General features: G+C 38.2%; 1 protein-coding gene across 7 annotated transcripts in view; it reads right to left on the reverse strand.

Moving 5' to 3' along the window:
- Window positions 1–14,472, reverse strand: part of magi2b (membrane associated guanylate kinase, WW and PDZ domain containing 2b) — a 146,920-nt gene that overhangs the window by 6,281 nt on the left and 126,167 nt on the right. For 3 of the 7 annotated variants that reach the window (XM_047352691.1, XM_047352657.1, XM_047352684.1), the window contains 10 exons: window positions 13,568–13,599; window positions 10,974–11,154; window positions 10,134–10,249; window positions 8,668–8,860; window positions 6,956–7,219; window positions 4,100–4,285; window positions 3,143–3,458; window positions 2,281–2,500; window positions 1,980–2,123; window positions 280–418 (listed from right to left, as the gene is read on the reverse strand). In XM_047352691.1, the coding sequence (XP_047208647.1) occupies window positions 280–418; window positions 1,980–2,123; window positions 2,281–2,500; window positions 3,143–3,458; window positions 4,100–4,285; window positions 6,956–7,219; window positions 8,668–8,860; window positions 10,134–10,249; window positions 10,974–11,154; window positions 13,568–13,599 (1,791 nt within the window). The remainder of the gene's footprint in view (window positions 1–279; window positions 419–1,979; window positions 2,124–2,280; window positions 2,501–3,142; window positions 3,459–4,099; window positions 4,286–6,955; window positions 7,220–8,667; window positions 8,861–10,133; window positions 10,250–10,973; window positions 11,155–13,567; window positions 13,600–14,472) is intronic. The other 4 variants (XM_047352678.1, XM_047352698.1, XM_047352671.1 and 1 more) reach the window with 3 other exon arrangements.

Consider the following 14,472-nt stretch of genomic DNA (forward strand, 5'->3'; position numbering starts at 1 on the left):
TTGAAGGCTGTTACTGAGACGTACCGACAGTTTGATAAGAAATAGTTTGATATATGAGGATGAGCTTAATTCAAGGGAGAGAGTAGAAAAGCAAGGATAAAATGCAACAAGTTATTAATGTTTGATTTGAATTTCATAAACAAAACACGGAGAAAGCTTGGTAAGAATGGCAAAAAATGCATCTATTGTCAGAGAGAGGTCAGGTCAGAGGCTAAACTGGGAGTTGGAGTAGAAAGATTGAGCCATTTAGGGAATTCTCCTTGTGCCAGGAAAACCCACCATATTCCGGGACCTGTCCTGTGCCCCTCTTCAACAGCAGTCTGACCCGCCTGCCTCCCGCCTTTATGAGTTCAATAGCACGGGCGTGAGTCATGTCCCGAGTGCTGTCTCCGTTAATCTCTATGATCTGATCCCCCACCTGTAAGAAGCACACACACAACCATCACACACAGACACGCACACACAGAGGAGAAGGTCCATTCCTGTCAGCCTCTGTTCATCCCTGAAAGACTTCCTTTTGAACACAGTCAGCCTTCAGGCTAATCAGAAAGTTGATTTATATCACTTATTTCTTAAGCATATTACAGTACCCTGCAAACATGTTTACACCACTTGGACTTTTTCATGTTTTACATTACCACTACAAACTTTGATGTATTTTATTGGAATATTCAGGATGTAGACAAACACAAAGAGTTTATCAATTTTTATTAAACATTTACTGTAACGTGTGGCATGCAAATGTATTTGCGTTTAATCTGATACCTCTAACTAAAATTTAGTATAACCATTTACCTTCCTAAGTCACCAGCACAAAGAGTCAGTTTCTTTCCCCAGGACATCTCTCTGAGGAACACCTTACAGCCAGAGTAGTGAGCTAAATAGGCATATTTGCACTATTTTACCTCGTCTTCAAAAAACAAGAAGAAAAAAGGTTGTGTGTACATACCCATACTGAATATACATATTGCTATTTATTTTATTTCCTCTAAAGTTTAAATATTTCTGCTTAATGTCTGTACACACTGTGAGTTTGTGGAACTGAAATAAAATTCCTTGTTTGTGCACACAAAACTTTGGCTGATTCTGATTCTTCTAAAACAATATCCCAGGCTTTGAACAGTAAACAGAGGAATGTTAAATTCATCATCTGACAATAAAAAGATTATGGGACAACTCTAAACCTACCAAGACATCAACGTCCGCCTAAACAGACTACACAGAAAGTATTAAAAGATATGTAGCCAGGAGATGCACAGTAACTCTGAACGATCTGCAAAGAGTTACAGTTGAAGCGGGATAATCTGTTGACATGACAATATTAGTGGTGCACTCCACAAATATGGATGCTATAAAAGGTAAGAAAAAATCCATTGTTGAAAGTAAGTCCTGTTTACAGTTTGCCACAAGCCATCTAGTGGACACTGCATAGGGACAAGGAAACTGGTCAGATTTGATGGGAAATCAGTTGGAGCTAAATACAGGGAATTCCAGGAAGAAAACCTGTTGGAGGCTGAAGACTTGAGACAAGGGCACAGGTTCATCTTTCTGAAGGAAAATACTCCTAAAGAAACGTAAGAGCTACAATGGAATGATAAAAAGTACATTCATATATTACAATAGTTCAGTCAAAGTACAGACCTAAATCCTGTGTATGTTTAGATGTGCACAACTGGTAGAGACATACCCCAAAAGACCTGCAGCTCCAATTGTAGCAAAAGGTTGTTCTACCAAGTATTGACCCTAGGAGACTAAATAGAAATGCATGTTTCATGATTCAGATTTTTATTTTGTTTTCCTTCCACTTTACAATTATGCACTATTTTGAATTGGTCTATCGTATAAATTCCCAATAAAATTCATGGACGTTTGTGGTTGTAATGTGACAAAATGTGGGTATGTCTAATGGGTATGAATACTTTTGCAAAGCACTGCAACTATTACTGTCTGTAATTGTATTTGAGTTTGCTATATCTCACCCTCATCCTCCCGTTTCGTATTGCAGGACCATCCTCTGCAAGCCGCAGCACAAACAGGTCCATGCTGTACTCTCTTCCCCCACGAATACTAAAGCCGAAACCCTTTGCACTTTTCTCCAGCTCCACTGTGAAATAATCATAGTCCTGCAGAACAATACGAAGACTCCCATTAACTACTGCATATAATTACTATGCTAAAAAGCAATAATTATGATCAATTAATCTGCAGTGTGCTACAAATGTGCATACAAATCAGGGAAATCTATCAAACAAGGAAAGATAGTTCTTGCTCTGGCTCTACCTGTGGTCTGAAGTCAGCAGGGATTCCCAAAGGGAACTGTGCTGCTGCAGAATGCTGCCTGAAGTCCAGAAGGCCAGGCGGGTGTCGGTAGTCCAGTGTTGGAGGCTGGCGGTAGTCAGTTACCGGAGGGTGACGATAATCCACGGGAGGCTGCCGATAGTCGGTGAATGGAGGGTGACGGAAATCTGGTTTGACGTCCTGTCTTGCTTTTACCTCTGACCTGAAAGAAGGAAAATCAGCAACAAAATTACAGCTGACCTTTGTGTCACACAAAAGAGAGCAGTGTTTTTAAGAAGCAATAGCCTCAGTGGGGTCCACCAGAGGTTTATCAGTAGAGAAATATCTAACATACCAGGAAAATGGTGGGTAAGAATTCCTGCATGCGTGCAGATGGAGATAAAGGATGGAAATAAGAATTCCAGTTTTAAAGTTTTGTCAGTTTATTTTCATAAAACTAGTATACATTTACAGATCTGGGAGTGCTACTCTGAGTCCTAAACTGGGACTTACATACCTATCAAAGCAACAGCTCACACTTTCCCAGTTTTGACATGTAACACGGCCTGATTGCGGTGCCTCTGAATTATTAAAGAAATACTGTATGGTAAATTATTCACAGACACTAGGCGCTAAGTGGTGTTATGCAACAAGGCCGGTCTGAGACCAAGAGTCTGACTGGGACAAAACTGTTTGTAGTCACACGTTTTTCGTTGTGAACCTTCTGGCATGCAAGCGGAAGAAGAAATTCTCTCTTCTGCACAGAATCTTTAACTGTTACCTGTAGAAATCTCATGTCTTTTTCCTTCAGACAGTATCAAAGAAGTCACCAAGACCCTGAAAATTTGTCTTTACGCCATCTCACCTGCCGTCATGGAGGTAGAGCTGCGGAGGAAGGCCAGAGGGTTGGGTGACCGGGCTCTGCTGGGTTCCGGCTGGTGTAGACTGGGAGGCTGCTGGTGCAGAAGGCCCACCGACCATTTGGTTATTATGAGCTGCTGTCTGACCAGGCTGGACCAATGCTTGACCCGGCTGAGCCGTCGTTTGGCCAGACTGAACAGCCATTTGGCTTGACTGGGTGCCTCCTTGGCTTGGCTGGGCTACAGGACTGGGCTGGGTCTGTGGGCTGTGTTTCTGGGTCATGGGGCTCTGCTTCTCTGAGTTGGGTCCAGACTGGGAACCTGTAATGGAAAGAAGATTAAAGCAAAACGTAACCCAAGCAGAAGAGCCAGTTCTGAAGGAATAGGGTAAAAACAGACGACTGAAAGCAGAAAAATGAGGTGAGAAAATATGTCATTTGTTGAAAATATGCTAATATATTTGTTAAAGAAAATCACACCGACTTGTTGACTTCAGTTAAAACGAAGTGCCATCCAAAAGTGTTCCTCTTGAACCTTTTCCCATTTTGTGACGTTACAACAGCAAAATTCTATGTATTTTATTAGGATTTAATGTAATCAAGACAAAATACAGCATAATAGCGAAGTAGGAAAATGTGCCATGCATTTTCAGCCCTTCTTTTGTTGTATGTCTCTACCGGCTTTGCATATCTAGACGGAGAGCCTCTGTAAACATAAAGTTTTAGGTTTTACCAAAGGTCTGACTTTTGACTGGGTCATTCGAACACATGCAAATGTTTATTCTAAACGATTCTATTCTAGATCTGGTTGTATGTTTAGGGGTGTTAGCTGCCTCCTCTCAATCTGAAATGTTTTTCAGCCACTTATATGAGGCAAAGAGGACTAACTGCTTTCTTAGAAAACAAAAAGAAGTGTAACAATTGAGTAAAATGTGATTAATTCTCATACATGTGGAAACTTACTTTCTTCTGGTATGATATGCAGTGTGACTGTTAGTCCAGCGTCTTTGATGAGCTTGACAATATCCGCGTGAGGCATGCTGATGATAGACTGTCCATTCACAGCCAGGATTCGGTCCCCCACCTTCAGCTTCCCGCATCTGTCCGCAGGGCTTCCCTCAATGATGCGTCCAATTTTGTGAGGCACAGCTGGACACAAACAGTAACAAGGTTGTAGCCACTGGCAATTTTGACAATGGAGATGTCAAAAACCAAACATTATTATTAGGAGATTTTCTGTTTTAAACCCGAATGCCTCAGACTGTGGAAGTGCGTAGACGTTTTTTAAGGAAACCAATTGCGTTATCATTACATCTTCTTGCTAATGCACTCATTTATTTGTTTAGAATTATTCAAAGCTATCAATAAATGTAAGCTTTGAAATATTTATTTTTGTTTTTTAGCAAAAAAATATACTAATTGTTTTGTTTAAGACCTCTATTCACTATCAGACAAAACAGAAATATCAGTTCTGATGCAAAACAATTCTAAACTTTAAAGCTTGAGAATATTCTGCATCATATCCTCAACAAGGTGATTGTCCGTCTGTCCGTCCTACCATCCGTCCATCCGTCCATCCATCCATCCCTCCATCCCTCCATCCATCCATCCATCCATCCACTAGGATGTAACAGGTTGAAAGGGAAAACCCAGAGATCCCTCTCCCCAGCAACATATTTCAGGTCTTCGCAGGGGATTGAAAAGTATTCCCAGGCAAGATGAGATTTTTAGCCTCAAGAAATTTCTGCACCTACCCCTGGATCTTATTCAAGGAAGGTGTCTACCTCAACTGACTTCTTTCAATATAAATGACGAACAGTTGCTTTACTTTGAGCTCCCCTGGAAGACTGATTCTCTTTATCAATTTAGCTCAGTGTAAGAAAGGACAGAAGCTTGTTTTAGTCAGTTTAAACAAAGATCTCACTCTTTTCTTCATGATCCTGATCTCATGACCATAGATGAGAGTTGGAATGCAGATGGATCAGCCAATTTGGAGTTTTGTCTTTTGCTATGTATTTCTGAAATTGCATTAGATTTTCTAAGTAGAAAAGTTGCAAAGCAATGTTGATAGTGTCTGCCACTTGATGCATACTATCCAAAACTTTAATAAAGGTTTTACTGCTGAGATAGGCTTAAAATGATTAATTTATGGAGTTTATTGCCCCTTTGTAATCTGAAACCAGCGTTTACATTAATCAAACCAAAATTAAAAAAATTCCAAGCTAGCTTTAGCATGTTGCTATCAACAACAAAACTGGTCTATTATTCTAAAGTGGGGTATCATGCACATATCACGTACGCTATCATGCAATGTACTAAAAAAGTCATTAATAGCATGCAAACCAACAATAGCCAACACTATTTGCTTTGCTAACAGTAGCTTTTATATGTTAAGCGATACATGCTAACATTAATTAAAATACTAATATTAAGCTATTGGAGATAAATAGCAAACATTTCTCTACATGCTAAAGTTAATAACATGCTATCAATAGGTAAGTATGAGCAAAATGTATGCTAATATTAGCTAATAATCTAATACCTTGTTATCCAATAATAGCTCATTTTTATTGCTATGCTAAAAGTAGCTTTTTAACTAAAATGGTAACAATTGCTAAAATGCAAACATTAGCATGTTAGCTATTAATGGTGAGCAGTGTCTACCATGCAAAAGTTAGTTAATATGCTAGCATTTACTATTAAGCTATTATTAGCAAAAATGCTACTAAGACCCTTATATGTTAGCATTAGCCAGTAAGCTGGTTAACATTAACCAACACTATTAGTCATGCAAACAGCAACCTATGTTGTGTCTTTAGCTAAAATTCTAAAAAAAAATTAATATAACATCAACTTGTTGGCATGGTAGCTAAAATTAACTATCTATGATGCGAATAACTGCTCATTTGCTTTTAATTAGCTAAAATGCCCACATTAGCTTAAATTGTAAAAATGTTTTTTATCAAACAAAAAAGATGTTAACTAACATTAACTACATCTACTATGCTGTCAGAGGCTCATACTATTATGCCACCATAAAAAGCATGGCCTTTAAAAAAAGTATCTCAGATTTATTTGGAAATAGTAACAAAAATAATTTTTTTCATGCTTCACCATGCAATGTAGGATACTACAAAAATGAATAATTCTTTCTGAAGTTGGAAACAAAGTAAACAACCCTTAAGGATGTCAGATATTAAGATAAAGTGTTAATGCCTGGGTCTTTTTCCGTAATATAAATCTGATATTGTAGCAAAACCGATTCCCTGTCTTTGGGGTTCATGAGACTGTATGCCATTCTTAACTGATAAGTGATCAATCTGAACTGTTGATCTATGTTCATAAACATCAACCTATTGTGCTGATAAAAAAGTACCTTTAAAATCTGATAATTCAAACCCACAATAAATCATGGACATTTGCAAAACAGAAACACGTTAGCCCCTTTCGATTGTTTTTTTTAATTTTGCCATCAGTGTAGAATATTATAATCCAGGTTTGAAGAGTTTAGGTATTGTAGTTTTTTGAGCTGGACCAGTTTTAATGTGGTCTGGATGCAAAAAAGCATTGAAAGCGTCCTTTATTGAACTTTCACAAATCAAATAAAGGTTTCACAAATCACAAACTGGGTTTGAAAGATTCCATTAGTGTAGAATGATAGTCCAGATTTGAAGAGTCTAAGTATTGTAATTTTAAAACTAGAGCAGATTAAAGATACTCAAGTAGTCAAAAAGTAGGTGGAATTGCCCTTTGGCAGTTTGCCAAATTGGACGCTACAATCGGAAGCCAACTTCAGGTTCGTATGCAGGATGAACTCACTGATGACTGTGGGGTTCTCCGGTCTGCTCAGGGAGCTGATGATAACGAAGCCAAAGCCCTCGTTCTCCTTGCGGTGAATAACCACATCACTGGTTTGCAGAGCAGATCCCTCCGGGGCTGTGGCGGCAACTGGAGCGTTTGCAGCATTGGGGACCGGTGCGGAGGCTACATCGCTGCGTGGAGAGCTGTGCTGTGTCGACACCGAACCAGGACTGCGACCATTTACTGGACAAGGCTCTCCTGAAGGAAAAGAGAGAAAAAGAGCTACTGTAACTGTAAAACCAACCTGTCTGTCAATGGTGCTTTAAAGTAAAACAGAATATAAAGTGCTATAATCACAAACTTGCTGCAAAATGGAAAAAGTATTAATACAGTTGAAACCAATTCCCACATACATTGTAGAAGTTTTGTTTATCAGTTTATGACATTAAATGAGAAAAAAATCTTTCTTGTTTTAAGTCGGTTAAGAAAGCCATAATTATGTCTATTTGGTGAATGCCAAAATAATTATACATGAGAGAGAGATTTTGAAAATAATTGTATTACTTTCTTTTAATTCAGGGGTTTACATAGATTTCCTTAGTGTTTGGTAGAATTGCTTTTTTAACTATGTGACTTACATCAAATGTTTAGGGTATCTTTCAACAAGCTTCTCACAATAGTTTGCTTGGAATTTTGGCCCATTTCTCCAGACAGAACTGGTATAACTAAGTCATGTTTGTAGGCCGCCTTGATCGCACACATGTTTTCAGCACTGCCCAGAAGAGAGATCACACATTTGTGATGGCCACACCAAAACATTGACTCTGTTATCTTTAAGCTACTTTGTAACTAAACTGGCGGTAAGCTTAGGGTCATTACATTTGTGAAGAGCACCAGTCCCTCCTGCAGCAGAACATTCCTATAGCATGTGGCTGCCACCCTTGTTCTTCACAGTTGGCATGGTGATTCTCAGCTTGCAAGCTTTCCAGATTTTCCTCCAAACACTTACATTTTAGTCTAATCAGACCATGGGGACATATCTTCAAAAAATAAGGTCTGTGGCCCTAGATGCATTTGCAAACTGGAATCTGGGTTTTTATGTTGCTTTTGGACTTATAGCTCATGTCAAAGTAGGCACTCTTACCAGCTTCAGCCAGCATCTTGCTTATGTTCTGAACATTTTCATCTCTAGGACACAGAACCTGTCTCCTTCCTGAACCGTGTGATGATTGGACATTCCCATGTTGTTTATACTGACATAGATGCTTGAACAGAGGAATGTTGGATCTTTATGCATTTGAAAAATTTACCCAAGGATGAACAAGACCTGTGAAGTTTAAAACCATAGTAATTTTATGGCATGGTGACTTCTTAATTGAAAAAAGTAAAAAAAACAAATCTCTTATTATTTTTGCATAAAGCAAATAGGAATAATTTTGGTAATCCCAACTGACTTCAAACAAGAAGGTTTAGCCTGATTTAATGTCTAATAGTGAGAACAAAAAGTAATGTATGTTGTTAAACAGTGGATGTAAATATCTGGTTTTGATTATACATGTATGATCTCCTACCACAGAAAAGGTTTGTTTGATAAGGACATGCCGATCCTGGACACAGTCTGTCAGCATGTGCGTCTTGTCCAAGTCATGTTTTTTAATCTGATGCCAGTGAACTGAGCAGCCTGTTCTCCAGTCTTTGTAAATAAAAAAAGAAATAAAACATGTCCTCACCAGGCATCTGCACTCTCCTCCTCACAGTCAAGCTGACTTGACCATTGCGGGCGGCCGCGTGCATCAAGTCAATGACGTATTTGTGCGGTTTCCCAGCAACCACGTTTTTATCCACTGAAATGAGCTCATCCCCGGGTCGGAGCCGTCCGTCGCGCTCAGCGGGAGTGTTCTCTATTATAGCGCCAATAACAATCTGTTCAAAGACAATCAATATTAGCAGCGCGGATGAACGTGAAGAAGATGAGAAGGAGGCAACAGTGGAATGACACGAAAATGGAGGGCCATAGTTAACCTTCCAAATATTCTGCAGACAACTTCTCTGCACTACAGTCATGCTGTTTTCTTAGCAAGTCATTACTTTTGTATGGGAGGCAGTGAGCTTTTAGAGGATTAGAGTGCTTGTGTGTAAATCGTTGTGTAGCTGGAATATGCAGCTCCTTCTAAAGGTATTCATCCCCCTTAAACTACTCCACACTGTCATGTCACAGCCACAAACTTCAGTGTATTTTATAGTGATTTTATGTAATAAACCAACACACAAAAACAAATGACTGAACTTAAAGGAAATACATGGTTTTTAAAAAGTTTCACAAACAATAAAATGTTAAGGTGTCTTTGCATTCAGCCCTCCTGAGCCAAGACTTTGTTGAATCACCCTTTGCTGCGGCCTTTGGGGTAGGCCTCTACCAGCTTTACTCATCCAGAGACTGACACTTTTGCCCATTATTCTTTCCAAAATACCTCAGGTCAGCTAGATTGGATGGAGTGAATCTGCAAACATCCAATTTCAAGTATTTCCATACTCTCAATTGGATTCAAGGCTGGACTTTGACTGGTCCATTTTATCGCATGCATATGCTTTGATCTAAACTATTGATTTCTCTGTATTTAGCTCAATCAATATTCCGATCAAATCTGACTAGATTTCCTGGTCCCTATTGAAGAAAAGCATCCTCAATGCATGATACCCCCACCACCATGTTTCCTCGTGGGAATGGTGTGTTCTTCTGGGTGATGTGTAGTATTAGTTTTCTACCACACGTAACGTTCTGCATGTAAACTTAAAAGTCCAATTTTGGTCCTATCCCACTAGAGCACATTCTTCCACATGTTCTTCACGTTCCTTATGTAGCTTGTGGGAAATGTTTTGCTTTCTCCTTGACAATCTTCCATTCCACTTCCAGTTCAGATTTGTAAACTCTACGACTAACAGGTGACCTCTCAACAAATTCTTCCACCTGAGCTGTGTGTCTCTGCAAAATTTGATTTAAATACACTGAAGTCTGTAGGTATAACATGAGAAGAGGTGGAAAAGGTCAAAAGATATGAATGTATTTGAATATATTTGCAAGGTGCTGGATGTTGCTTATGGATGAAGAGCGTGGGATTGCAGTAGGTGGAGGTAAGATTAGGCTTGGGTGTAATGAGGTTAAATATGTGTGTGGTCCAGCCCGTCCCATACGAGCCTTGTCACGGGCGTCCGGACTCACAGCCTGCACGGCCTCGTCTCCCCCCAGGATGCGGAACCCAAAGCCAGTTTTCTCCCTCAGTAGATGCACCTCCACCTCCTCGTACTCAGGACCTAAAATTAACATGCAGAGAAATAATAAAAGCTGATGTCATGTGGTCAGCCGGATTTAGGAGGATATGGAGTCAGTTATGGTGCCGTACTACTAACTGAAAACAATAATTTCATAGTTGGGTACACATCAATTTCAAAGGGAAATAGAGTTTGACAAAAATCTTCTTTGTAATTGTTCCTCTCCAAGAACTTCTCCATAATAAGGCACAGTTTCATCATTCATTCATACAAGAAAATAACCCAAACCTTTAAGTAAGCCAGGCCTATATATTCTGATGTAACAGTTACTAAAAACTCTCTGAGCAACAGTTCATACAGCAGCAAAAAACATTACCTTTTATCTAAACAAGGTACAACTGTGGTTGAAACATGAAAAGGTAAAACACATACATGAACATGTCAAAATGGGATTGAAAGATGGTCGTTTGGATTGATGGAGCATGTCAAGTTGCAAGTGTTACGCCCAATGTGACTGGGTCAAAGGGTTACGTTAGGAGTTATGACATCACTGTTTTGTTTTTTAGTAGTCATGTAGATATTTTGTTTTTATGAAATATAATGTCTGCCATTATAAACCCATTTTATTTTCTTATATATAAAAGAAAATGAAAACTTTTTGGGGACTCTCAAAAAGCTCAGGGCCCCAGTGTATTGACCCAGTAAATCCTTGCTAAAGTCTGGCCCAGGTTATGAGTAACAAACAACTGATGCCCTCTGCACTTACGTCTGCTCTCATAGATGGCCCTCGATTTCTCATAAAGGTCATAGGGGTCGGGTTTGTTCAGATCAAAGCCTTCTGTGGAGTCGGGTACAGATGTTCGGTGTTGTGGTTGGTTTGGAAAGGGTGTGCCAGGCGGCAGGACCGAAACGGATCGGTTTGTCTGAGGGCTGCCCTGAGGGTCCCACTGGTTAAACAGGAAGAAAAACAACAAGCAACGTTTTATGTCACTGGGTGTAATTAAGTTATAATGCACAGTGGTAATTTTGGTTTACGTTGTCCTCTATCACTGTACAGAAGTCTTGAGCCATCTTCACGTCATTAAGCTTTTTATTGAGCCATATTTTGTTATAATCTTAGGACGAGCTCCTGATTCCAAGATTTAGGCCTTCTGAAAGTATTTCAAAGTTGTTTTTTGTACATCTTCTGGACTTGGTCTTTGACTCATTTTCTGTCCCTTAGCCGACTACTTGGAGATAATTGAATTTTCCTTTGTTGGGTCTGATATGTTAGTGATTCTAGCTAAATAACATATGGCTGTACAACCAGTGTTATTTCTGGTCATAAGAGACAACTTAACAACAAAATCAAATTTTAAATGGTATCTTTTCGTAATAAGCAGTATTTCTTAAGTCAGTTTATTATCCTTTCATTAGTTGACTCTATACTGAGGAACTTTAGATCAATTTTAGCACCAAACGGTTGATTCTCCAATAGTTCTTGGCTGAAAACTGGACATGAAGTGACGGCTCAGCAGAGGCATAATACATTTCTCAGATCTTGTGTCGGGTCTTTGATGGACTTTCCCCCCATTTCCTAAAGAAATCACTTCCAGATACAGTTCATCTGCTGTAGGTAGCTCCTTAAGGCCTGAAGTTTATTTTGTCCTCAACTCGTTTTTAACAGGTTGCACACCTTACTGTGCTAGTTCAATACAAGGACTGACTTTAAAACACTTTCAACTTTGAAAGATCTTCAGAAATTTGACAAAAAACACTTTTGGCTGCTTAGAAGAAAAATGCTATGACTGGTTTCAATTTTTCTCTTCGAAAGTATATAGGTTGCATTTTTGCATATTTATTCATGATTGTCCTCTAAACAAATCTAAATGCAGCAGACACATCTTGAACTGGTTTAACAGATGCTTGTGGTATTTTTCTGTAACGGAACAACTGTACCAAATAAAAACTAATGACAGGGAAATTAAAACAACTACAAGGCTGACTTTATTAAAAAAACAGCAGGGAGTGTGTGAGAAGACATGTAAACTATATAGCAAAACAATCCCCTGACCTCTGACATGCTAATTATGTGAGCTAATGTTATTTAAATGTTGTGCTTCAGTGATTCTATTATAAAGAGAAATAAAAATAGCTATGTGGGTGATGGCAGACGTACAGACGATTATAAGTAGATAAATATTCATCTTTTAGATTTAACTGACATGTATTTGTGTCTTTTATTAATTACCAACTGAAGCACTGACTATTACTATTACATAGCTTTACTTCAGCCTATAAATAATAAACAGCACTGTGTATCATTATGTGTTGATATAGCTCAAACATTTGACTCTTAAGATGATAAACTTCTGTTTAAAAGACTTGAATCTATGGGCTTCAGTTAATCGGTTATAAATTATTTATCTAACAGAACTCAATGTGTTGCTGTGGAAAATGATATATCTGCTGCACTTGCAATATCTAAGGGTGTTCCCCAAGGATCTGTCTAAATGAGTTGGGCCAGAGAGTAACTGCAGCCAAAATGCATTTATATGCAGACGACAGTCATTTATACAGCGGCAGCCTCCTTGCATCATGCTGTGGAGCAATCCTCTTTTCTTTCTGTAGAGGACTATAGTGACATAATTTATAGGGTTGTTTATATTTATAGGGTTGATTCTTCCTCTATAGAAAAGACTGGATTCAGTATCTCATGTTGCATTATGCTCTGTAACTACTGGAGACTCTTCGACTCATCAACCTAAGAAATGTCTTCAGGATGGATCTATTTAGATCAGAACAAAAATATATGCAAAATGGAGTTTACTGAAAAGGATTTGTTAAGTAATGAAACTTCTTATACACTGTCTTGACAAAAGTAATTCACACACACATTCAAATCACCACATTAAACATTATGAAATAAGAATACTATATCACTCAAGTTCATGTTTGAGTGAAGGTAGGTGAGTGACTACTTTATGCAATATAACATATTTTAACCTTTTGCCATATACTAATTTTTATGATACCAGATCTAATTCCATAATACTCTTAAAATTTCCGAGGGTAAAAACAGAGTTTTAGTAAAACTGATAAATCTTTGCAATAGGCTTCAAAATATCATCAGTCTCTTCATACATCATCTTAGTTAAACTACTTCGGAAAAACGTGTAATTGTTTTATTTAGCCATTAATTTGCAATAATTTGTAATTAATTTTAATTGGCACAGTTGTAAATATTCAACAGTTTATTTTTTCCTGTTCTAATAACGTCTGTAAATGCCTTGTTTCTATCTTTGTCTTATTTTAACAACTGTTCTGCATATGCTGTAAACTGTTTTATTTTTATTACTATTAATATTATTAATCTCATACCTGTTTGGAGGGCTTCCATGGGGAGATGTGACCTGTGGAAAAGAAATAAAACTGTTTACAGAAATTAAACAAACACGATTTGTTACAGAGTTATAGGAAAAAACTGAGAATCTATGTAGAAATATAAGATAAAAAGTAAAATCCCCCTTGCTTGAAAAGTGACAAAATATCTCTGTGCTGATTGTGACTTTGTGTCACTTCTCCTAAACAATTTTAGCTCTTGCATTTGTTTTCAACGTTTTTACATCATTAGCTGTAGGCTAAAGCACATGCTCCCAACTCATAACCATACACACTTTTCTCTGCAAGTTGCTTTTCATCTGCATGAAAGAAGCTGGAAGAGCTACATCACAACAACATAACCAAGAACACAGTTCCCCTGTGACTCTGAATCTAAGGGAAACAGTCCATTTGCGGTGCTAAGACCCAAATACATACATTTGAAGGTGCAGTGGCTGCTTTATTTGAAAAAAACCAACACATTGCATTTGAATCTCTTCTCACATGGGTTGAAATACATAAACATTCTCACAAAGCTCCACTCTTACGTGGGCGCCTGATCATTCTTCAGAGAATTCAAGTATTTAATATTTATTCAGTTTATAACATTCAGTTTAAAATGTCAGAGAGCACTAAGAGGAATATGTTTATGGAAAAACTCTTCAACATCTACTTGCTCTAAATCTTTGAGCCAGCTTTTTCCAGTAAAAATCAGACAAACTCACAGATCGTGACCAACAGAACATGTCATAATCAGTTTGTTTATTTATTTTGCTTCAACATTTAAATTGTTGTTTAATCAAGATATAAAAGCAACCTTTCACACGCTGGTGGCATCACATAAAGCAAACATCAGAGTTCCCAATTGCTTTTCAGCATTTCTTTCTTCAAATAAGCTTACTTGT

Source organism: Girardinichthys multiradiatus, chromosome 2 (assembly GCF_021462225.1).
Source record: "Girardinichthys multiradiatus isolate DD_20200921_A chromosome 2, DD_fGirMul_XY1, whole genome shotgun sequence".
In the NCBI taxonomy this organism is placed as follows: domain Eukaryota; kingdom Metazoa; phylum Chordata; class Actinopteri; order Cyprinodontiformes; family Goodeidae; genus Girardinichthys; species Girardinichthys multiradiatus.